The sequence below is a fragment of the Aotus nancymaae genome, unplaced genomic scaffold (genome assembly GCF_030222135.1).
Source record: "Aotus nancymaae isolate 86718 unplaced genomic scaffold, 86718_ANA_hifiasm-v0.15.2.pri h1tg000016l, whole genome shotgun sequence".
Classification (NCBI taxonomy): Eukaryota; Metazoa; Chordata; class Mammalia; order Primates; family Aotidae; genus Aotus; species Aotus nancymaae.
Window position 1 is genome coordinate 78387590 of NW_026988428.1, and position 25053 is coordinate 78412642.

Below are 25053 nucleotides of genomic sequence, written 5' to 3' on the forward strand. Positions count from 1 at the left end.
TTCCCCTTCCTGTGTCCATGTGTTCTCATTGTTCAACACCCACTTATGAGTGAGAACATGCAACATTTGGCTTTCTGTTCTTGTATCAGTTTGCTGAAAATGATAGTTTCCAGCTTTATCCACGTCCCTGCAAAGGACATGCACTCATCCTTTTTTATGGTTGCATAGTATTCCATGTTGTATATGTGAGACATTTTCTTTATCCAGTCTATCATCGAGGGGCATTTAGGTTGGTTCCAAGTCTTTGCTATTGTGAATAGTGCCACAATAAACATATGTGTTCATGTGTCTTTAAAATAGAATGATCTATAATTTTTGGGTATATACCCAGTAATGGGATTGCTGGGTCAAATGGTATTTCTGTTTCTAGATCCTTGAGGAATCACCACACTGTTTTCCACAATGGTTGAACTAATTTACGCTCCCACCAACAGTGTAAAAGCATTCCTATTTCTCCACATCCTCTCCAGCATCTGTTGTCTCCAGATTTTTTAATGATCACCATTCTAACTGGTGTGAGATGGTATCTCAATGTGGTTTTTGAGGGGAACACTTCAAGAAAAATAATTGAAAAATTAGCACAATATTGAACAAAATGTAGTTCATGGGTCCTACTACAGTTTGGGTTCCTACTATTTTAAGTAAGAAAGTGAAGAATTTGGGAGAGAAAAACAATGAAGTAAATCAAATGATTTAGAAATAGAAACCAAATGATGAGAGTCAGATTGTGAGTACTGGGGAAAGATGGCTGGATAAAGGGGCTCCAGTGCAGCCAACAAGGGATTAAAGGAGCTGTTGGAGGAGGGCATCTGGAAGCTGTTAAGAATTTCCACAAAGGGTGGGCGAGACGAAATAGCTTGCATGGCCAGAGGACCTCAGCTGGATATCAGGAAGAATTTCCTGACCGTAAATGTCAAGAGTTCTCATTTACAGGATCAAAAGGAGCCTTCTGGGATGTGCCTATCTTAGGAATATTTTTTCAGCCTCAAGCGAGAGGCTGTTTGGATTGCAGTCCTGGGATGGACTGGGTGACCTCCACAGAATCCCTCAGTCTCGTTGCTGAAGGGCACGCCTTATACTGGGGCTTTCACAGTGTGGTTGCCAGCAGCTGACTCCCACCCAGAGTTTTCCCCACAGAAAGAAACAACTGAGTCTTTCACTCCCTGTTCCTCACTTGGACCAGTCCTTAGGTACATGTGTGGTTTTTCAGCTCTTCAGCACTTAGGCACTTTCCTCCTGAGCCAAGGGCCTCCTGGGAACAATGCAGCATCTGTGCATTGACGGTAACAGCCTGTGGGCCAGAGACACTCAGCCAAGCTCTCCTTTCACCCCACGGGAGCTGGATCACACACCTTACCTGCAATAATCCAAGTCTTAGCCTCTGCACATCCCCCTGCCAGTGCCCTGCTTCTCCTATCCATTCCCCAACCTTTTACCTAATTTGCTTCCTAGCTTCGTTGCCACATTTGTCCCAGTCCTCATGCAGGATGGTCTCTACTTTCCGCCCATCCCACCCACAGAGTGAACAATAACACGTTAGTGGCTTATGGCCTCACACTAAACAGTGGGCACTGCAGAGTGAGGAACATGCTGCTTAGTTAGGCAGCTGGGTATTTACAAAAGGTTTGGCCTGCAAAGAGATGTCAGGCTTTTCCTATAATATGATTGCCTTTTATTTATTATGCAGGTTGTTGATTTACACGGGGAGTTGGCGATGCTAACCAAGCATGGAGTTTTCACATGGTCTATTTCTGCTGAATTTGGAGACTTGGAGACAGCCTTCAACTTCTGGTAAAAAGGCAATTTCAGAAAGGTGTTTAAAACCATCCTTTAGTTTTTGGTCCTGAGTTGGAGATGGATATGTTGCTTATGAAAGAAGGTAGAGTTTCAACCCTTAGGTAACCTTAAAAGAGCAGGAACTATGTTGTGTGTAAGTCACATGCAGTATAGAAACTTAATATTAAATGACAAATCAGAACAATCCTTCTCTAGGAATGTCTCTCCATAGATATATCACAGTGAGTCTCTTAAAGCCTTGATCTAGTGGTGTTATAGATGGGCTCACACAGTGTGACTGCACAATAGGAAATTGGGTAGGGGGTGAGGATAGGACATTTAAAAGAAAGAAGAAGAGAAAATGAGATTTTGAGAAAGAAAATGAAGCTCTCTCTCTCTCTCTCTCTCTCTCTCTCTCTCTCTCTGTGTGTGTGTGTGTGTGTGTGTGTGATTGTGTGTGTGTGTATGGTTTGCAGGCTTGGTGATCCTGTTGTTTAGTGTCTCTGAGATTTCAGCTGGGCCTTTTTACTTTGCATAAAGTAGACACTTGGTAGTATGCAGTACCAGGGAGAAGTCAGAGTTCCACCTTTGGAGGCTTTTCATCTGCTTCATGGTTTTCTTTCTGGAAAACATCACAATAATTTTTAGATTTGGAGTTCACTCTGGGATTAGTAAGCTGAGCTGTTTGATTACTCCTGGAAGTCCTAAATCCATCTTTAAGTTTTATCTCATGAACTCTTTTATATGAAGTTTGATTCGTTGCCCATTAATACTTTAAACTAAATGCTGAAGTACACAATTCAGCCTTTGAATACGCAAGGCCTTTCCAAAAATGCTTTTCTAGTTCTAGTCTCATGACTGTATCCTAAGAAGCATCTTGATCTGGCCACCATATCCTCATAGACTTTTGCTTTTAATCAAATCCAGTAGAGCACAAATAATTCTTTTTTTTAAACTTTAATTATTTTGCTTTTATTATTGTTTTTAACTGATACATAATAATTACATTTTTATGGAGTACAGAGTGATATTTCTATACATATATGCAATGTATAATGACCAAATCAGGATAATTAGGATATCCATCACCTCAAATATTTATCATTTCTTTGTGTTGGAAATATTCAAAATCTACTCTTCCAGTTATTTGAAAATATATAATAAATTTTTCTTAATTCCAGCCACCTTGTAGTACTATAGAACACTAGATATTCCTCCTATCTAGCTGCACTTGGTATCCATTAATCAACATTTGGCCATCCCCACTCTCTGAGCCCAAAGGATTCTTCTTCAACAGGAAATAAAAGGGATGTAGAAAGAAAACAACTTGCTTTACCTGCAGTCTCACACTTACCAACAATTTTCCTCTTAGAAATCCATCACAAAAGTTTTGGACATGCTCTACAGAAACTTCTACTGTAGGCAGTGTATCCCACTCATCATCTACAGTCCGGTAAATTGCCAATGCTGGCAGCTGAGACTCCTTTAGTTTGAAAAATGATATCGCCTTCCCATTTTCTTTCATACCACTGTCCACCAGAATAAAGAGAATCTGCAGTTGGGGAAATTTAAAAGAAAAAGTTCTACCTGAGGTCCTAGGGATAAAGAGATACCTTGTTATTGTTGCAGCTGACACTGATTGAAATTATGGTCTGCATCATGCAATTTAAATCTTGAGCTAAAATAAATTTTTGCAGCCATAACGAAGAATGAAATCACGTCTTTTGTGGGAACATGGATGGAGCTGGAGGCTATTATCCTTAGCAAACTAATGCAGGAAGAGCAAACCAAATTCCACCTGTTCCCACTTATAAGTGGGAGCTAAATGATGAGAACTCATGAATGCAAAGAAGGAAACAACAGACACTGGGGTCTACTTGGGGGTGGAGGGTGGCAGGAGGGAGAGGAGCAGAAAAGATAACAATTAGGTGCTGGGCTTTATGCATGGATGATGAAATAATCTGTACAACAAAGCCCTGTGACACAGTTCACCTATGTAACAAGACTTCACATGTACCCCTGAACTTAAAATAAAAGTTAAATAAATGAATTTCCTATTATTTTGTGTTGCTTTGGTGTTTTATCCCTTTGACCAGATTGATTTAATTTTAAGAGCATAGAATTGGAGAATATTTTAGCGATTATCTAAGAAAGGAAGTATAGCCTAATGGTTAGGAGCAGAGAACAAGTTTTAAATTCTGCCCCTGGTACTCTCCAGCTGTGTGAGTTTGGGCACATCACTCAGCCTCTCTGAGGTTCAGTTTTCTCATGGGCAAAATGGGCTTTTCGTGGGGGAAATTAAATGAGGTAAAGCATTAATATGTTTATTTAGTTTTTGGCATATAGTAAGGGCTTGATAAATGTCAACTATTTTATATTATTCAATCAAAGCTTCAACCCAAAGTAGAAATCTTCTTTATAATATTCTGATCAGATGATTGTCTACTTTCAGTAGGAGTAAATACTTCCAGTGTCAGAGAACCAACCATCAGAAAGGCAGCTTATTTTGTTACCGGTTTTCATCATTAGAACAGTCACTAGTTAGGCATAGTAGCCTTGCAGCAGTTGAAGTTTTACTATTTCAGTGATATCAAGCAGAACTTCACAAAGGAGAAGAGGGGAAGAAAGAAATACTCATTGGATATTGAGTAGCCACCAGGTACTTGATAGGTGTTTTATATGAGAAATAAGCCCTGAGGTCTAAATCTCTAAGAAATTATGGGAAGGATTAAACAAATTGTGACTTACAGGTGATTTTATTTTCAGTCTCTTTGGATCTCTATTTTCTCTCTACCAATCAATGCAGAAAAAGACCCAGACTTAATCACTACAGGAAGTGTAATCACTATAGTAAGCACTATAATAATTACTATCATTAGATATGCCTTTAATATGATAAGTACAACATCTCTAATTTCAAATAATGTGATTTATTGTGTCCTACTTCTTGCTTTGCTTCTCCTAATCATAGCTGTTTTCCTTATTTATCTCTGCTTCCCAGCCCCATCTCCCTTTTCCTAGTGTCCTGGTGGTGTGTATGCAATAGGATATTCCCATTCTTGCCTTACCTTCCCCTGGAAGAGCTTGGCTGCCTTCTGGTATCTCTGCATGTTCTCTTCATACTCTGGAGAGGCCTTGTTCATTATCAGGAGAAGATGAATCTGAATTACGCTGTTGAATAACCCAACTGCAGTCTGGCAAGTCGAAATGTGTTATAGCAGAGTGAAAGAGAGAGGAAGAATGCCTTAGTGGCTGGGAAGGAGTGAAAAGGTAGACTGAAACATAAATGAGAACTGGCCACTGGTAACACAAATGGAACTAACTTCCAAGATGCCTCTCAGTAAGTCTCACCATCTTGTTTTCATGCAACTGTGTAGATCCTTCCTTCTCACACTGAATGGGGCTGAACTGAGTAACTGAGTCAATGTTGCAGAAATGATGGAGTGTGACTTCCAATGTGAAGTCTTCAAAGATATTAGGTCTCTGATCTTCTCTCTCTTACATCTCTCACTCTGAGAAATACCAGCCCCAATGTAGGGTACTTAAGCAGTCCTCTGAGGAGAAACACATGGCAAGGAACTAAGGCCTTCTTCTAACAGCCAGCACTGACCAACCAGTTATATGGAGGAGCCATCTAGGAAGCAGATCCCCAGCTCCAGTCAAGCCTTCAGATGACTGCAACCCTGACCAATGACTGCAACCTCCCCAGAGACCCCAAACCAGAAGCACCTAGCCCTAGACACCCGACATTGGATGACCTGCAGATACTGCATGAGATTATCAATGTTTTTTTTATTTGAAACTCCTAAGATTTGGAGTAACCTGTTTTGTAGCAATAGACAACAAATACACTATGTAACATATCAGTCACTTTGTTTCAGCCCCTTTTCTTGTTCCAGACTAGTCAGAGATACTTAAAATGTAGCCTTTGAGTACTATTAGCAGTTCATAGTTATTGAGTGTTTATTATGTGGAAGGCACTGTCCTCAACTCTTAACATATAATAAGTAATATAATCTTCAAGGTCCCAGTCTTTCAAATGAGGAAATTGAGGCACAGGTAGACTAAGTAATTCTCCCAAAGTCAAATAAATGGCAGACTGGGATTCATACCAGGTGGTCTAGCTCCGGAGTCCGTGCTCTTGACCATCAAGAGGGACTGCCTCATGCACAGTGGATAGCAAAATCCCGTATAAACCAATTCAATCCCAAATGTGGTTAAACCAGTGTACAAAAGGTCAGCAGAAGCTAAGCTCTTCAGGAGACCAGAAGCATTAACCTTGTTTTGCTAATTAGAGATGGTGATTTCCCATGAAGTTATCAATGATTTAGAGGAGTGGAACAGCCACCAGTCAGAGTGAGGAGAGGAAAAAGGGGAACCCATGGCACTGGTTCCCTTCATTTCACTGTCCTGAAATAATACTGCAAGTCTACTTTAAACCAATCTTATTTCTTTTCACCTCCCCTAAATGCAGAAAGCATTGCTACAAAACTAGTGTGTACACAGGAAGAGAGAACATGGTAGGTTAACCAACCTTTGGGCAGAGTCTTAGGAGGATGGGGAAGGGAGCAGCTAGGCAGAATTCTTCCTGAAGCTACACACTTTTGTAGAGGTTCCCCAACTCTTTTGGCTGCGGGTGGGGGTGGGGGTGGGGGGTGGGAGGGGGTTGGTGGGGAGGGGGGTCATATGTAGGCAAGGAGGGCACAATGGGTCCTTTCCTAAAAATTTCTCCATGGAGTTTAAAATAAAGTTTTAGATTTTACGTTTGGGAGATTGGATGATACATGATTTAGTCTTGTTTTACTAAATCCTGCTACTTAAATTTAGAGCATTCATTCGCTATTCTACAGATAAGATGGAGGATAATTCTTGGGAAGCGTAAAGAAATAAAAGCTAAGATGTCAAAAGGTAGAGTTATCTTAGCAGAAGGGATTGGCCATAGCAGAATGGATTAGTTTAATCCTAACAGACACAGCCTGCTTATTTCACCTCGACGCTAAGTACTGAGTACGTGTATTAAAAGTGCATGGCAGGTCAAGTACATGGCTGGGATTTTCTGCCCAGTTGCTAGTGGTGCAAACCTTTGCACTAGAAGCAGATGAGAAATAGCTAGAGTAGAAGTGGCAGTTCTCCAAATGAGAAAAATATTACTTTCAGAAAATAAAAAAAGTAGCAATAAAAATTGAACTTGCTTCTTTAAGGACATTCTTACTGATTTTTTTCTTGATATAATCTGCCTTCACTAATCACATGGAACTTTAAAAAGGTATGTTATTGCTCTGCAAATTGAGAGACAGATCAGGCATAAGAAACCAGGAAGGTCAGTTCTTGTCTCTGCCTGAGCTAGCTTGCAAAATGCCAGGACACTGGGGCCATAGCCCAGGGACAATAAAATCATCTTTTCTGGCCCCACATGCAGAAGAACGCCTTTTTGATTATTACTGCCAACACCCCAGAGGCATATGTGTTTGGAGTCTTAGCAGAAGTAGAAACAGTCACCAACTCCACAGAGATAAAGATGGTGTTAGAGATGGGCCAGAATTTAGTCAACAAGAAAAGGGGTGTTTTCTGTTGAAGGCAGTGTAGGGCAATAGACAAGCCAGAGGATTCAGTCACAGGGACCAGTCATAAAAAAGCAAGGACAACTACATAGGGTGCCTTTGAAGCTCAAATTACTAGCCATAAGGCTTTGAGGAAGTTACTTAAATTTTCTGAACTCCCATTTCCTCTACTGTAAAATGGAAGTAGGCAATACGTGCTAATGCATTACGGTTGCTTTTACTCTCTTAAATTATGCCTTTTCTGTTTACTCATTATGTGACCTTGAATGATGTCATCACTTGGATCTTGAATGTTCTCCTCTATAAAATGGACACAATAATTTCCTCTCTTCTACCTCAAAAAAAGAAAAAAAAATCAATGTGAGAATTAAATGAGAAAATGAGGATGAAAGGGCTTTTTACTCAAAAATCATACCATGCATGTAAAGTACTGTCATTGGAGAATAGAAGGCACAGCATTTTGAGATGATGTAGATCACTAGAAATTAATACTCTGTAAGATTCTATAATCCATGTCAGGGAAAATAAAGGACAGGACACATAAGATAATGCCATAGACTATGCTGTAGTCTGTAGAGAGAGTTAGAAGGCCAGATGGTGATCAGGAGAGGTGGAGCCTCACCTTTACCCAGATTGCATGCAGCATGCAACACTAGAGGAAGACACACTAGGAGAGAAGGCTGAGGCATGGCGAGGGTGTAGGGATGTGTTAGTCAAAGCGTGGTTTGCAGCTGCTGCCAGACCAGGAACTGTTCGTCACTGGTCCACAAGTAACAGAAAATGAAATGGGTGTTTGGAAACAATTATAGAAACTTTACGTTGCTGTGACATCCAAACATATGATCACTGGGCTTCATTTAACATTTTTTTGTTTGTCTTTCACTTACTTTTATTTTATTTTAGGCACACACCACCATACCTGGCTGATTTAAATTTTTTTTTTGTAGAGACGAGGTCTGGCTATGTTGCCCAGGCTGTTCTCAAGCTCCTGGGCTCAAGCGATCCTCAGGCCTTGGCCTCCCCCAGTGCTGGCATTACAGTTGTGAACCACTGCACCTGGCCTTGAGTCAGTCAACTTAACTTTGCATTCTGGTTGTCTTTCTTACTAGCGGTGTGATAGTTCATTTAACCTTTCTCTCTTTCTTTAACAGGGACAAGTCCAATCTTAAAAAGGTGCAGTAAGGATAGTAACATAAACAATATAGTAGGTGTTCAATTAATGGCAGTTCCTGACATTATTGGTTGAAGCATTGGAATTCTGGGAGGAAGAGACCTCTGTGTGAAGACCGGTACCTTCCTTGACTCAGGCTTCGAAGGGGCAGGGGACAGGAAATATTGTTTACCACAGGATTGTACTCTGTCACCATGTGGAGGCTGTTGATCTCAATGAAATTGCTCAATTTGGTGGCATCAATGCCTGCAATGTCTTCATCCTCTAAATTCAGTTGTTCATTATCCACCTGGGTAACACAAAAAAGGATAAAGTCACTCTTCCATCTTTTTTTCATGTATTGATAAATATTTTTAGACCCCCCCATGTGACAGGCACTGATTAAAGTTCTAAAGACAGAAAGATAAGCAAGAAAGGTTCCCTGCCCAGAGGAAAAAACTGTTCTGTAGGATCCAAAAAAGAGAAGAGAAATGTCCTACATGGTGTGGCAGATGTCATCACAGGAGAATCACAGGCCCACTAAGGAAGAGAAGAAAAGCTTCAGGGAAGAAGATACTCCTGAAAGGTGGCTAAAAGCATTTTAAGTCACAGGACAAGATAACAGGTTGGCACAAGATACCAGTCTTAAAGACCTTGTTGATAGAACAGGTTGTAGTAAAGAAGCTGACCAAAACCCACCGAAACCACGATGGCGATGAACAAGACATCTGATAGTCCTCAGTGTTACACTCCCACCCGCCCCATAACAGTTTACAACCGCCATGGCAATGTCAGGAAGTTACCCTACATAGTCTGAAAAGGAGAGGCATGAATAATCCACCCCTTAGTGCATATAATTAAGAAATAATCACAAAAATGGACAACCAGAAGCTCTTGGGGCTGCTCTGTCTATGGAGTAGCTAGTCTTTCATTTCTTTACTTTCTTGATAAACTTACTTTCACTTTACTCTGTGGACTCGCCCTGGATTCTTTCTTTTGCAAGATCCAAGAACCCTCTCTTGGGATCTGGATCAGGACCCCTTTTTACTAACATTTTTCTGGAGCCCACGGAAGAAACTCTAGTGAGGAACCACCCAACCCCGACCCAAAGGCTACCTTTGGGTAAGTGGTGGGTGGTGGGTTTTGATTACATCATGATTTAAGGGCCATTCCATGTTTTTATGTTTCTGAAATATCGAATCCTATTATTTGGCCACTTTTAAATTGGTAAGTAGCAAAAAATGCATTGAAATTGATACATTTCCTTCTTAGAAGACTATAAATGCGTTTATAAATTTGATATGTAGAATTTTTATCATGCAGTTCAAAATGCTTCCAATTTTTTGTTTTTATTTATTCTTTAAACTATTAGTTATTTAGAAGTGTATTTCTTAATTTTAAATTGTAAGATTTTCTGGTTATATTCTTATTGATTTCTAGCTTTATTTTATATGTTCATTTTTATTACTTGTGTCTTTAAAATTTAGTGTATTTTACAGTTTTTGAATACAGTATTCTATATATGTCCATTAGGTCACTTGGTTAATTTTATAGTTGAAATTTTCTATATCTTTCTTATTTTTTTAACTAACTTATTTTATGTAAAAGAGTGTTAAAATTTTCTATTATGTTATGGCTTTAACCATCTTTTCATTCAATTCTGTCAGTCTGTGCTTATATAGTATCAGGACATGTATTTGATAAATGCAAATTTAGAACTGTTAAATTTGTTTGACAAATTGAAACTGTCATAATTATGAAGTATTATCCTTTATCTCTAAGAATGCTTATTGCCTAAAAGTCTACTTTGTTGGTATTAATATATTCATATCAGCTTTCTTTTGGAAGTGTTTTTGTGGTATATATCCATTCTGTGTTTTACTTGTGTCACTTGTAAAAGGCACATAGTTGTATTTTTCAATCCAGCGTGATAACCTTTGTCTTTTAATTGGATTATTTCCATTAAATGAAATTACTGGTGTATTTAAATTTTTTAATTTCCATTGGTTCTATGTGTTTCAAATTCTATTTTTCTTTATTTCTGGCCCACCTTTGAATGGACTGAGTATATTATTTCTTCTTTCCCTTTTTTGGCTTAGAAGTTACATAGGCTTTAATTATTTCCTTAGGGATTACCAGAATACATTACACAGCATGCATTTTTTTCACTTCTCAGAACCTAATATTAATTGGCAATTTCACCTTTTTCTTGGACAGTGCAGACGTTAGAATATTCAAATACAGTTTACCTCTTTCAAATTCCATTTTCTGGCTCGACATTCAAGACTTACACATGATTCGTGTCGTCTGTTTTAATTCCAAATCTCACAGAATATTACTATTTTTGTTATATTGTCAATACACACTTACATTTATGCACATATTTACATTTTAGCTTCTCTTTATTCCCGTATTTTTTAGCTTCTATATGGGTTTTCTTTCCTCTGCTTAGAGAAGACCTTTTACTATTTTCTTTAGTGTCAGTTGGGTGTGTTGAGTGACAAATTCTCCCAGTTTGGCTGTTTAATATATATTTATTCCCCCTTTATTTTTGAAGGCTATTTTTGCCAGGGGTTGAATTCTAAAGTTGGCAGATATTTTCTTTCAGTATTTGGAAGATATAATCTTTGTATTCTGCATTCCACTGTTGCTATTGAGAAGTTAGCTGTGAACCTTATGACTGTCCCTTTGAGATTATTTTGATGATAATCTCTCTTTTATCTGACTTCTTTTAACATGTTATATTTTGTTAAGTTTTAGATGTAGTATGGCATGGCTAAGAGTGGATTGTACATATTCCACATGTATATATATTTGCATGTATAGGCGTATGTGTGTATATTTGTGTGTGTGTGTGTGTGTGTATATATATAAATATAATCACTCTAATCCGATTTCAGGGTCTGAAGTGATTTGCATCTGTGCTGCAGCCCTCAAGAGGGCTTATGTACTATGATTAATCCCTGTTTTTAGGTACAGCTCTGTAGGATTCAAAGGGGATGTGAAAGGTGTTGCTCAAGATTCACCTCTGACTTCCCCTTATGAGACCTGGACGCCAACATTTAATTTTCTAACTCCTGAGGATCTCAAAATGCAAATTTATTTCTTAGCTTCTTGGCTGCTTCTAGAACTGACCAAAACCCCTAGACAAAAAGCAGCCCTCAACGTAAGGTTCATGTTTTTGGGTTTTCATCTTCCTCTAAATCTTGACCCAGACATTTTCCGTCTTCTACTAGCTCTCTAATGCCTTCAGGCACACACACACACACACACACACACACACACACACACACACACATTTTAACTTTTAAAAATAGTCTTTGGTGGAAAGGATTGTCTACCTACACAATCCATTATCTCAGAATCGTATTTCAGAACAACCTTTCCACCACTCAGATTATATTGAAAGATAGGACTTCATTCTTCCAATCACTGTTCTCAGTTTTCTGTTTCCTTTCCCCAATCTACTCATGCCTATAAAGATGCAAAGATGATGCCTCCACCATCCATAGATAGATCTATGCCTTGAGCTGAGATTGCACCACTGCACTCCAGCCTGGGCGACAGGGTGAGATTCCGTCTCAAAAAAAAAAAAAGATAGATGCATGCCTGTAGACGAAAATTTTAGTGCCAGCTCCTGAACAATTTTTTCAATTTCCTAAAATAGTTTGCATCACTTTTGAGATCCTTGGGCCACCTACCCTTGGACATCTTACCTCTTTCCCCTCCGTGTGCTATTTGTATAGGTCCTGCCCAATCAGATCTTGCCTGTCATCAGAATCACCCTTTTGTCCCCAAGATATTTTCTCCTAGTCTACCCAGTAACATCAGAAGCAAATCTCACTTTAGTTAATGTAGGAGGGAATTCAGGCAAAGGGAAATTAAAGTCACTAAACAGCAAGAATCCAAGTTTGCTCTGTATTGTCATCCTGGTGATGATTCTTTTTTTACCTCTTTTGTTCAAGAGGGTCTCGCATTGGGGTAACTAAAAGCAGTAAGAACCTTGGAGATGTGCAATGCACCCCTTATGGTTAATTTTAATTCTGGTTAGATCCAGTCATTCTCTTATAATCCATTTGTTTAATAATTATTCGTTGAGTGCCTGCTATATCCACAAAGGCACAAACTATAGCCATTTATTCAGATGGCAATTTAAGCACCTTTATTTTGGGACTGCTTTACACAATTTAAATTTATGAAATAAATAAATGCTGAGGTATAGGAAAGTATGTAGTTCTAAAAAAGAATTTTGAAACAAGTCGAAACTACAGGATAAAAATGTGAACACCTTGTGTATTCTTAATTGTTTAAAAATTCACGAAGTTTCTAGTAGAAAGCTTGCGGAAAAACAAAACAAAACAAAACATGAAAGCCAGAGAAAAGGTCTGAGGTGGATCCTTGCCCACATCCTACCACCTCCTTCCCCTTCTCCTGCCCATATCAGAAACAATGAGTAGAGAAATAAAATCAGCACAGGAAAAACTGATATTTATTTGCAGGTCCTCTGGATCCTTAATGCTGCTACCGGCCTGTATTTCCAGCTGGCATGTTTCCTTCATACTTAAGGCTTTGCTATTGCAACCGCCAAAATCATCATCATTATCATCACAATCAGGACTCTTTTAATATTTGATGTGTCTAAGAGCTTCCTGATTATTTTTCTAGGAACTTCTAGGCCTGGTGCCTGTGCCTCAGCTGACATCGCTGTGCAGGGACCAAGAGTCCGCCCTCTCTGTACTCTTTTCCCGGCAGTCCCTCATACTTCCCAGAACAGGGAGAACAGGAAACGCCAGTCACTCCAGGTGTTTCTGGACTTGAGGAGATTTGAGGGGGAGGATGCTAAGTGGTGATAACATTCTCTAAGAAGCAACGGAGCTTTAATAAAAGCCACCCTCTCTCCAGTTCGTTGTACTTCTTTTAACAAAACATGCCTGATCTTTCATTTTTCTTAAACGAATAAACTCTGGAACATTCACGTTTAGGGTTTCTGGAAGCAACGTTTGAACAGAAAATCTCCCTCTGTAAAGTGAATTATTTGCATAATGCCCTGGAAAGAAAAACCAACCCTGGAACCAAGAGTTGGAAAAACTTTCTAAAATATCTTTTTTCAGTTTTTTAAAAAGAATTTTATTTAAGATATCATATTTTTATTCCAGAGAAAAGCGGCACCAGAAGAAAAATAGAAATAGTAAACTGGAAAAATTGCTACCTTAAAATATAATTTTGAGTTTCCTCAAGCATATCTGAAGTAGATTATTTTGTTATACACACTCTATCATACCAAGAGATTTAATTCCTTATTTTCTGTTCGTTAGTATTTTAGCAATATTCATTTGAATTCCCACGGATTTTTCTAACAACCCAGATTTTTATAAAATGTATTAAAAATTGTTTTAGTTTACACCACAGTTATAGAGTTAAATATCTTTGGTGGCACTGAGAAATCATTGGTTAAACAAAGGTCCTCATGTCCTCGGTTTGTTTTTGTAAGTTGCTCAGCTTATCATATATTTAGAAAATATATACTTTAGAAAAAATGTTTCATTATGGACACAGGAAAGGGAACATCACACACCGGGGCCTGTCGGGAGGTGAGGGGCTGGGGAGGGAGACCGTCAGGACAAATAGCAAATGCATGTGGGGCTTAAAACCTAGATGACGGGTGGATAGGTGCAGCAAACCACCACGGCACATGTATTCCTATGTAACAAACCTTCATGCTCTGCACATGTATCCCGGAACTTAAAGTAAAATAAAAAATAAAAGAAAATAAATGTTTTATAATCTGACATATCTCCTTGCATTTCTTATCAGTTTATTCTCATGTGCTAGTTTCTTCTGCTTCTCTTTGTCTGGTGAGGTGTATTTCTTATAATAGTCATCCAATAAATAACCGTAAAAGGAATAAAGGATGACTGCACTGTGTTTTCACTTCTATCCCATTGGGTCAAAGTTTGGTCAATTATGTTTCCTAGAATAGCTGTGACTGAAAAAATCCAAAGCAGGGTAAACATTCAAATAATATTTCAAGTTCCATTTTAGGACAGATTCATAGTTTATTTAACCTGGGAATTACCTCTCTGCTAGGGCAACAGTTAGGGTCCTATTGAAAAATTTGAGAGTTTCTCTGCTGTTACAATCACAAAAGACAGGCTGTGCCCTCAAACAGCAAGGTTGTTATATGCAACCTATTATATTTTCATGAATTTTACCTAAATTCTTCCTGATTACTTTTATATAGTTGGCCTGAACTATTTTTGGAGAATGATGTGTTGCATAAATACAGCATTGGCTGGCCTTTTATTACTCCAACATTTCAAGCATCCAGTAATATCAATTTCTTGTTGTTTTTTTCACTTAATCATCATTTCAGCTTATTTCTAAATAAGTTCTTAAAATGGAAAATTTTGTAAATTCAGAAACTGTATAATGTCTAGATTAAATCTTGATAAGTAATTCTGCAGTTTGATTAAGGAATGCTGGGGGGATAGAGAAATAGTTTAAGAGAAAATAGTTAAAAGAAAAAAATAGGCTTTGGAATGAGGGACAATAGATAGAATCCAGTGTGAAAACGAAGTTTTTCTTCAGGGTCAAGTGCTTTAGAAAGCCACTATAGTATAGTAAAAAGGGTATGATTTGTAATCCACAATGCTTGGCATGACTCAGACATCTGTTATTTCATAGTTGTGAGATTTTGGGCAACTAAACCAATCTCTCATGGACTTTTCCTTATTGCCAGAATAATAAAAATTACTTCATCAGATTCTTGTGTGAATTAAATGGTCAAATACTGTAATAACGCTTATCATAGATTAGGCTCTAAAAACAAGTAAACCAAACAAACTGGATCTAAAAAGAAAGAAGGTCCCAGAAAATTTTCAATACATTCACATTTCCCAGTGTAAAATAGAATAGTCTTGGGTGATGCTCTCTTTTCAAAAAAAAAAAAAAAAAGTTAATCCAAACTCTTGAATAATGGTCCTATTAAAATATGCACCAAACTTTTGAAAGTGTAAACTGTGAAAAAAAGTATTTATCTGAAAGCTGGCATGACAAAAGTTGAGCGTCTTCCAGCCTTGCCAATGAAGCAGGGCAGGAACCAGTTTGTTTGTTTTCTGGTATGGCACATAAATAATCTTGCCCACAAAGGTCCCAAGAGTTCATTTAGAGTAGGTCTGTCACTAGCAGTAAACAAAAAACAGATGTTAAAGAAGAGTGAAAAACGGAGAAGTCGCCAGTGAGGCTTTATAAGGAATACATTGAAAGCAAAGGCAATGCTCTCATTAGAGGATGTTAAGCCTGTAGAGATGTTGGAAGCAACAGCACTTGTTTTTCTTCCCATATGTGTATCTTGGTAGCACTAAGCCTTTGAAATCAGGTCTTTATAAGACCTACAAACAAAAAGCTGAGAAAGAAGTACTTGTGGAGGGTAGCTTATTAGAATTTTTGTATTGAAGGATTTCTACCAGTGGTCCAATGGCAACATGGAAGGCATTTGCCTAACCTTCCATATATTCCTTACCAAAGGTTTTCACAGAAGAACTTGATATAATCCTATTTCACACTGGTGAGAATGCAAACCAGCAACTACTGTGCAGGCGGGAAACAGGTTGCTGAAGGGAGCTTGCAAAACCTCAGACATACTTTTGGAGGTGAATTCAGTTCCCCAAGCACCTTCCCAGTGCCTTCAAGGAGCCAGAGGTGTATTATAGCCCTTTGGAATGCAAAGATGAGTAAGTCATAGTTTCCAACCTTGAATAGGTCATAGCCTAAGCGGGTAATAGAGAAGACAGATATATAAATATATGTAATGAACTATAAAGTGATAAATAAAAATAGAGATAAGAAATTGACCAGGTTCAGTGGCTCATGCCTGTAATCCTAGCACTTTGGGAGGCTGAGGCGACTGGATCACCTGAGATCAGGAGGTCGAGACCAGTCTGGCTAACACGGTCAAACCCCGTTTCTACTAAAAATACAAAAAATTAGCTGGGCATGGTGGCATGTGGCTGTAATTGCAGCTACTCAGGAGGCAGGAGAATCACTTGAACCTGGGAGGCAGAGGTTGCAGTGAACCGAGATCGCACCATCACACTTCAGCTTGGGCAACAAGAGTGAAACTCTGTCTCTAAAAAAAAAAAAAAGGAAAGAAGGAAGGAGAAAGAAGAAAGAAATTACATATAGAGAAATGCTTAAATGCTTAGGCCCATTTGGAGAGTCCAAGGAGGCTTCCTAAAGAGTAACATTCCTGAACTGGTTCACTGGAGTATGAGGAGGAGTCATCTGGGTGAGGCTAGGTGAAAGGGGACCCCTTGGGTGGTGGAATTCTAGACAGAAGGAATGGTCTAGGCGAGATCATGGAATTGGATGATCATAATGTGTATAGTTGGCTACTGAGAGGGTAAAGCCCAGGGTGGAAGCTGGATGGACAAAGGAATCGAGAAGCAGGCAGTGAGGCAGGTCAGCAAAGCCCATTTGTAACATCAAATGTCTCGTTTTTGATTTTGTAAGAAATGAGAACTATTGAAGCGTTTTAAAGAGTGGAGTGCCATGGTCAAATTTCAATCTTAAATACATCATTGTGATACCACTTTAGAAACTGAATATAAAGTAGTAAAAGGAGATCGGTTAAGAAGCTATTGAAATTGCTTATGCCGATGATGCTAAGAACCTAAATACAAAATGAGGTAGAAGGAGTGGAGGAGAATATAGATTCAAATAGAAGATACAACTGGCAAAAATGAAAGACCAAATGAGCATAGTCATTTTATAAAACAATATCTTAGATGGAGGAATATGATTAGCAGGTGCAGGCAATAAATTCAGTTTTGAACATTTTAAGAGTATAGTGCTTATGAGGTATAAAAATGCTCATATCCAGGAAACGTTTGAAACATGAGAGATGTTTAGTCTAGAGATAAAATATTCTAAATGCTCAGCAAGCACATTATAGTGGAATATGCAAAATAATTGCATTTCTTATGTAGAACATATTCACTCATTCATTGATTCATTCATACATTCATTCTCAACAAATACTTAGTAAGCACCTACTGCATGGCAGGCACTGTTCTGGGCTCTGTGGATACACTGAACAGAACGGTCTCTGCCTTTCAGAGCATGGGTTCTATGAAAAACCCATAGAAAAAGTGTTGGGTCAGGCAGCATTGTAGATACAGGAAGAGAAGGTCTCAAGGAGACTATAAAAGCAGCAGGAGGATCGGGAGAAGTCGGCTCTTGTAGTATAGATACTTGAATATTATGTTTACAATCCCTACCATTCTCTAAGATCTATGAGAGTGGAGAATATATTTAACATGTTTTTATTGTCAGTATCTTGCATAAGGCATACAGGAAGTATTTAATAAAGAAATGTTTGAAAACCATAGATGAACCCCTCCAAATGTTCAATATAAAAATTTTGGAGCTCAAAGTGACCTTCAGATGATACAGTCTAACTCTTTTATTTTATAAAGGAAAGAATTGGAGCTAAAAATGTTAAGTGACTGCCAAAAGTCATGTAGCTATTGAGCAACAAAACAGTACCACAAATTCCATTCCTGTCTTCTTTCCATTTCATTACAGTAACCTGTTTGGGAAGCTTGAATTGAGTCATCATCCTTGTCAACAATGTCCCTGAATTTGGCATCATCATTAGTGTCAAAGACACAGAGTCCTTTCCAGTCTCACAAGTTTATGAGTGCACAACCTAATGAACATCTGGGAGAAAACTCAAGCTACCCATCCAACTTACCAGGCGAAAGAGGCAGATGGTGTTCCCAGTGATATTGTAGTGGGTCAGAACCTCAGAATCAGTGCTGATTCCAAATGACACGCCTGGGAATTTCTGCACCATGCTATGGAGTGTGGACACTGCTGGTATTTCTAAATCCTAAAAACAAGAGAAAAAATAATACCACAATGGTTATTTAGAAAGAGAGAGACAAAGGATAGGGAAAAGAAGTATGCTATGATGATATCAGAAATCATAGATTTGATTTACTGCCCAGTAACATGTGATGATTAACCTCTAACAGTGTAGGTTTAATTGGCAGTGACATTTTTAATTTCCCAGGCTCTGTGAGTTAATAGGTAACCACGAAATTGTAGCTGAGCTTGAGACTCCTGTCAAGCCTTGTCATAGAGCTTGAAGTTTACTAGGAGCTGAGAGAGGCCTCAAAATCATAAAGGCCTGCCTAGTTTGGCTGCACTGTCATTGATATACCTGAGAAGCAACTGTTCTGGGAACAATTTGTTTAACAGTGAAACAGCAAACGAGCTAACATAACCAACTCTATTTTTGTTTAAGGGGTATATACCCATTCCTGAATGTAGGTTAGAATAATTTTAGAGCACTGAGATAATATGCAAAAATAGCAGTTATATGGTTTTTAAAACTAATTCTGGGATTAAAGGAAAAGTATGTAAACAACTAACTATGTTGTGTTAAAGATTTATAGGTGCATTGAGGCCTGACCAAGGACAAAGAAATTCCCAGCCTCCTGGGACCCTTGCTGGTGTCCAGATGCTTATGGTTGCCGGTTACTGCTTGATCACACTTTCCTCCTCTTCCCCCTGCCCTTAGCATACAAGGAGCCTAAAATTGGTAGTGACTTAAGATGTACTTTATTTATTCATTTATTCATTTATTTTGAAACAGAGTCTCACTCTGTTGCCCAGGCTGGAGTGCAGTGGCGCAATTTCTGCTCACTGCAACCTCCACCTCCCGGATACTTGTATCTCAGCCTCCTGAGTAGCTGGGACTCCAGGTGTGCACACCATACTTGGCTAATTTATTCTGTATTTTTAGTAGAGATGGAGTTTTGCCATGTTGCCCAGTCCGGCCTCGAACTCCTGAGCTTAGCCAATCTGTCTGCCTCTGCATCCCAAAGTCCTAGAATTATGTGTCAGCCACTGTGTCTGGCCAAGATGTACTTTAGGATGATAATCCACTGTCTTCTTGGTTTGCTGGCGCTTCAAATAACCATGTTTTTCCTCCCACTGACTCTTGTCTCTTGAGTTTTGGCTTTGGTTACATTTGTGGAAGAAAGGAAAAAAAATGCAAAAATATGAAATAGGTGACATCAAAAGGCCCCCAAAAATAAAAAAATAAAAAAATAAAATAATTAAAATGAAAGCTTAGAAGTTTTAACAAAAGTTTATGCAGGCTATGTAATGACTGTCCTTCTCTTGCCACTGTAAGCTTATGCCTGAGCTTTGCACATGAAGATGCTGTTCACGCATCCAGCTCTGCAGCCCAGGCCTGTAGGAAGAGGCACAGAAGCCACTTCTGAGCAATGATTCCAGGCCTTCTATGGAGGGTGGCGTCATTCTCCCTGCTGTCATGGGACCTTTATCCACAGCAGCTCCAGGAAATTAACAGGAACAAACATGTTCTACCCTACAGCTCCCCAGGCTGAAGGAGGAGATGTGCAAGGAGAAAAGAAGATGGCTAGTTGATATGGTTTGGCTGTGTCCCTACCCAAAATCTCATCTTGAAATGTAGTCTTCATAATCCCCACATGTCAAAGGTGGGACCAGGCGGCAGTAATGAGGTCATGGGGGCAGTTTCCTGCATGCTGTTTGCGTGGCAGTGAGTGAGTCTCACAAGATCTGATGGTTTTATAAGCGTCTGGCGTTCCTCCTACTTCTGCTCATTCTCTCTCTTGCCATCCTGTGAAGAGGTTCCTTCTGCCATGATTCTAAGTTTCCTGAGGCCTTCCCAGCCATGCTGAACTGTGATGCAGTTAAGCCTCTTTCCTTTATAAATTCCCCAGTCTTGGGTATGTCTTTATGGTAGCATGAGAATGGACGAACATACTAGTCTTGCAGCTGGGGTCAAGTAGAGAGAGCTGGTATCTGCTCTTCTGAAGTGGTGTGTGGAGTTCACTACAGGCCATGAACAATAGTTAATTGAGGCCTCCTCTCTTACTCTGCTCCTTCAAATGGAATTGCTCAAGGATAAAGTGGTGGCATCTGGCGGCTGTTTAAGTTATTGCACACTCCTCCAGTTCCATGCTCTTGCCTCTTCCCCATCTTTCTGAGGGAGTTTTCGTCTACAGCTCAAATTTCTTATTACTGAAAAATGTACTACCCATCTTCCTCCCCAACTTGCATCTCATTGCAGTGATTTCCAGCTGTGTACACAGAATTAACAGGGTAATCGGGAGCTGGAATTGATGAATGGAAACAGACAAGAAGGTCTGCTGTGAGACAGTAGGGCTTGATCAGCTGTGCGGATTGCCAGATGCTACCACCCCAGAGAAAGATGAAAATGCTGGAATAAGGCAGTCTCATTTATGAATGCGTTTATTATCCAAGCAGCCAATCCGGAAGATGGAGGTTAACACCTTGAATATACAAAATGCCATCCTTTTCTAACATCTCAGAGAAGGCAAAGAGAAAGAAGAATGAGAGTCTATCTATTTGTGGAAAGGCTTTAAAAGGCTGTGCACTGACTAATGTCCAGGGGCTTCAGCATCCTGTAAACAGTGTTGCTAGATGATATAAATTGGGTTCATTCTGGCCCCTGCCTGTTCATAGGGTGCTATGAGAGTGCAGACCAAATAGGTTGAGTACAGTGGTAGGGTTCCATGAAGGCATTCTTTCTGCAAATACCGACTTGAGCTTCAGACCATGCATAGGTGAACAGATCCAGCCCACAGTCTCAGAACTCTTGAAGTAAATATGAGAAATCTATAGCTTAGAGACTGGGAATGTCTTGAAAGTAAGAGTTCCCAATGGACAAGATGAAAGCAAACTGTGTGGCTGTCTCCCTTTCCTCCCATTTCTAATGCAGTGTCATCTGCCAGCAGGTGGCTGCTGCGGTTCCCTTGAGGTAGAACTTTTTTAGCTCTTGGAGGAATTGCCAGTAGGGTAGCTGAACTAACCTCAAAGAAGCCTATGACAGCCACCTCAGTAGCAGCAATAAATTCCATTGCAGCTGGGACATCTGCAAGCCATGTGGGTTCCCGGGCAGCACCAGGACCATCTAGAGAGAGAAGCAGAAGATGTCAGGGTACCGAAGCGAGAAGCAGCAGCTCTAAATACTGAGGGCATCTATACCTTTTATCTCTATACTAAGGCCGAGGAGAGCACAATTTCTAGGAGTACTGTCAGCATTCCAAGGCATAATATTTTTACTAACATATGGAAGGTGACTCTACTGATAGTCTGTCTCTGAAGGATACTGCCAGATTTCCCTGCTCTCCACTAGACAAAATGATAGACTGGACAAGGAAAATGTGGCACATACACACCATAGAATACTATGCAGCCATAAAAAATGATGAGTTTGTGTCCTTCATAGGGACATGGATGAATCTGGAAACCATACTTCTCAGCAAACTGATACAAGAACAGAAAATCAAACACCACATGTTCTCACTCATAGGTGGGTGTTGAACAATGAGAACACATGGACACAGAGAAGGGAGCATCACACACTAGGGCCTGTTGAGTGGGCTAGGGGAGGGACAGTGGTGGGGGGGTGGGGAGGTTCGGTAGGGGTAACATGGGGAGAAACGCCAGATATAGTATGGGTGATGGGGGGATGGAGGCAGAAAACCACATTGCCATACCTATGCAACATTCCTGCATGATCTGCACGTGTACCCCAGAACCTAAAGTACAATTTAAAAAAATCATCTTATCCACGATTTCTTGGAAAGCATTCTAGGTGTGGAACAAAAGTACCCAGAGAACCACCATGTTACCTTACTTTCTCTTAAGAAAACTTTTACACTATGGCCATCCAACTACATTTCTCTTTTACCTGAGGATTTCTCAACTTCTGCAGCAACTTCTGGGGCCAGCTCACACGTGAGAAGAAATAGGAGGAACATGAACCTGGACGGAGGAACTTCCATTGTGCCTTTCCTGCACTCCAACTCTGGACTTTGTGTTTGGAATGCTGACTCGGACAGCCCACTTTGTAGCTGATTGGGTGTGGGGTTGTTAGGGCTCTGGGAACTTTGCAGCTGGTTCCAAGGGAACCTTCAACTTCTGAGATAAAAGACCAAGTTTAGTGACAGGGCCTCAGAACAAAACCAGCCAGGAGAAAGTCAGGTCAGTTTATTTAAATAAAAAATGTAAATATTCTATACCAGGTATTGACCTTAGCATTAGGAGTAGAAAGATAATTATGATCTGATCAGCCTCTGCCAGCTTAGATTGTCAGTGGGAGAGATAAGCAAGTAAAAAGACAATTTAAATATAAAATGCAAAATGATATAGAAAAATTCACAGGGTGCTATGACAGTACAGATGAAGGGTATTAGGGACAATGCTAGAGTTCAAAGAAAGTGTTCTTCCTGCAGAGGATGCCAAGCAGAGTCCCGAGTAAATAAGTTTTTCCCAGGAAACAAAAGGTAAAAAGGGAGTTTTATGTAAAGAACCAAAGCACAGAGATGCAAATATAATGTGTGACAGAATTATTAGTAATTGAGAATGATGAAAAGGGAGGAAATGATACATGAGGGCAGAAAGGCATGTTGGGAACAGCTCACAGCAGGTCTTATGTGATATGCTAAGCGCAGGAGCTTCAACTTTATTCTGTAGGTGACGAGAACCACTGAAAAGTCTTAAGCAGAAGAAAGAGGCAAAGTTTGATTTTACCCACAAGTGTCTGAGGAAGTCCAAGATGAGATTTCCACATGCATTGTGATATGTAGTCTTAAGATCAGGAGAATTTTCATGTGAAAATATTATAAAAGAGTAATTAGGTAAGAGAAAGACATAAAAGGCATCCAAATAAGAAAAGAAGAAGTCAAACTATCTCTCCTTGTTGACAATATGATTGTATGCCTAGAAAGGTCTAAAGACTCTGCCAAAAGGCTACTAGAACTGATAAATGATTTTAGCAAGGTATCAGGAAAAAAAATAAATGTACAAAAATCAGCAGCATTTCTGTATACCAGTAATGTCCAGGCTGAGAATCAAATCAAGAACACAATTCCATTTACAGTAGCCACAAATAAAATGAAATATCTAGGAATACAGATAACCAAGGAGGTAAAAAATTTCTACAAGGAAAACTACAAAACACTTCTGAAAGAAATCAGAGGTGACATAAATGAAAAAAACATTCCATGCTCATGGATAGGAAGAATCAATATCTTTAAAATGACCATACTGCCCAAAGCAATTTACAGATTCAATGTTATTCCTATAAAACTACCAATGTCATTCTTCACAGAATTAGAAAACGATTCTAAACTTTATAGGGAACCAAAAGAGTCTGACTAGTTAAAGCAATCTTAATCAAAAAAAAAAACAAAGCCAAAGGAGTCACATTACCCACTTCAAACTATACTATAAGGCTATAGTAACCAAAAGAGCATGATACTGGTGCACAAACAAACACATAGACCAATGGAATAGAATAGAGAACTCAGAAATAAAGCCATATACCTACAACCATTTGACATTTGACAATGTTAACAAAAGCAATCAATGAGGGAAAGGACTCCCTACTCAATAAATGGTGCTGTGATAGCTGGCTAGCCATATGCGGAGAATGAAACTGGACCCTTATCTTTCACCACATAAAAAAATTAACTCATGATGAATTAAAAATTTAAGACCTCAAATCATAAAAGTCCTAGAAGAAAACCTAGGAAATATTCTTTTTGACATCAATCTTGACAAAGAATTTTTGGCTAAGTCTTCGAAAGCAATTGCAACAAAAACAAAAATTGACAAGTGGGACCTAATTAAAGACTTTCTGCAGAGCAAAAGGAACTGTTGGTAAAGTACACAGACAATCTACAGAATGGGAAAAAAAACATATGCAAACTATGCATCCAACAAAGGTCTAACATTCAGAATCCATAAGAAACCCAAATAAATAAAGAAGCAAAAAACAAATAACCCCATTAGAAAATGAGCAAAGAACACGAACAGATACTTCTCAAAAGGAGACACACAAGAGGCCAACAAACATACAAAAAATGCTCAACATCACTAATTATCAGGTAAATGCAAATCAAAGCCACAGTGAGATACAATCTCACACTAGTCAGAATGGCCATCATTTAAAAAATCAAAAACCAACAGACACTGGTGAGAGTGTAAAGAAAAGGGAATACTTATATACTGTTCATGGGAATGTAACTTAGTTCAGCCACTGTGGAATGCAACTCTAAATAAGGGCATCTATACCTTTTATCTCTATACTAAAGCCAAAGAGTACTCCAATTTTTAGGAGTACCATTAACATTCCAAGGCATAATATTTTTACTAACATACAGAGAGAGACCAGTTTGGAGATTTCTCAAAAAACTTAAAACAGAGCTCCCAATTGATTCAGCAATCCTATTACTATATACATATATCTCCAAAGGAAAGTAGGTCATTATACCAAAAAGACACATGCACATGTATGTTCATTGTTGTGCCATTCACAGTAACAAAGAGATGGAATCAATGTAGGTGCCCATCAATGGTGGGTTGGATAAAAATATATGGTGCATATATACCATGATATACTGTACGGTTATAATAAAAAAGTAAAATCATGTTATTTGCAGCAACATGGACGAACCTAGAGGCCATGATCGTAAGCAA

At 39.1% G+C, this 25053-nt stretch overlaps 1 protein-coding gene across 3 annotated transcripts; it reads right to left on the reverse strand.

Annotated features, from left to right (window-relative positions):
• Positions 1-24681, reverse strand: ERP27 (endoplasmic reticulum protein 27). 3 transcript variants are annotated; one of them, XM_012447667.2, is made up of 7 exons: positions 22262-24681; positions 21378-21478; positions 18242-18379; positions 8681-8797; positions 4845-4910; positions 3131-3328; positions 1-2398 (listed from the first exon to the last, which is right to left on the reverse strand). In XM_012447667.2, exons 1-7 carry the CDS (start codon positions 22353-22355, stop codon positions 2351-2353), a joined length of 762 nt encoding a protein of 253 aa, XP_012303090.2. In that variant the 5' UTR covers positions 22356-24681; the 3' UTR covers positions 1-2350. The 3 variants fall into 3 exon arrangements, with proteins under 3 accessions (XP_012303090.2, XP_012303089.2, XP_064233772.1); XM_012447666.2 differs by having other exon boundaries at positions 4845-4970; XM_064377702.1 differs by having other exon boundaries at positions 4845-4970; positions 22068-22348.
• Between the last annotated feature and the right edge of the window lie 372 nt (positions 24682-25053).

Coding starts and splice junctions, on each gene's coding strand:
- ERP27 (XM_012447666.2), bottom strand. CDS start 22,355: ATGGAAGTTCCTCCGTCCAGGTTCATGTTCCTCCTATTTCTTCTCACG. Junction 8,798..18,241: donor CCATCTGCCTCTTTCGCCTG/GTAAGTTGGATG, acceptor TGTGTTACCCAG/GTGGATAATGAACAACTGAA. Junction 4,971..8,680: donor TGACAGAGTACAATCCTGTG/GTAAACAATATT, acceptor TCGACTTGCCAG/ACTGCAGTTGGGTTATTCAA.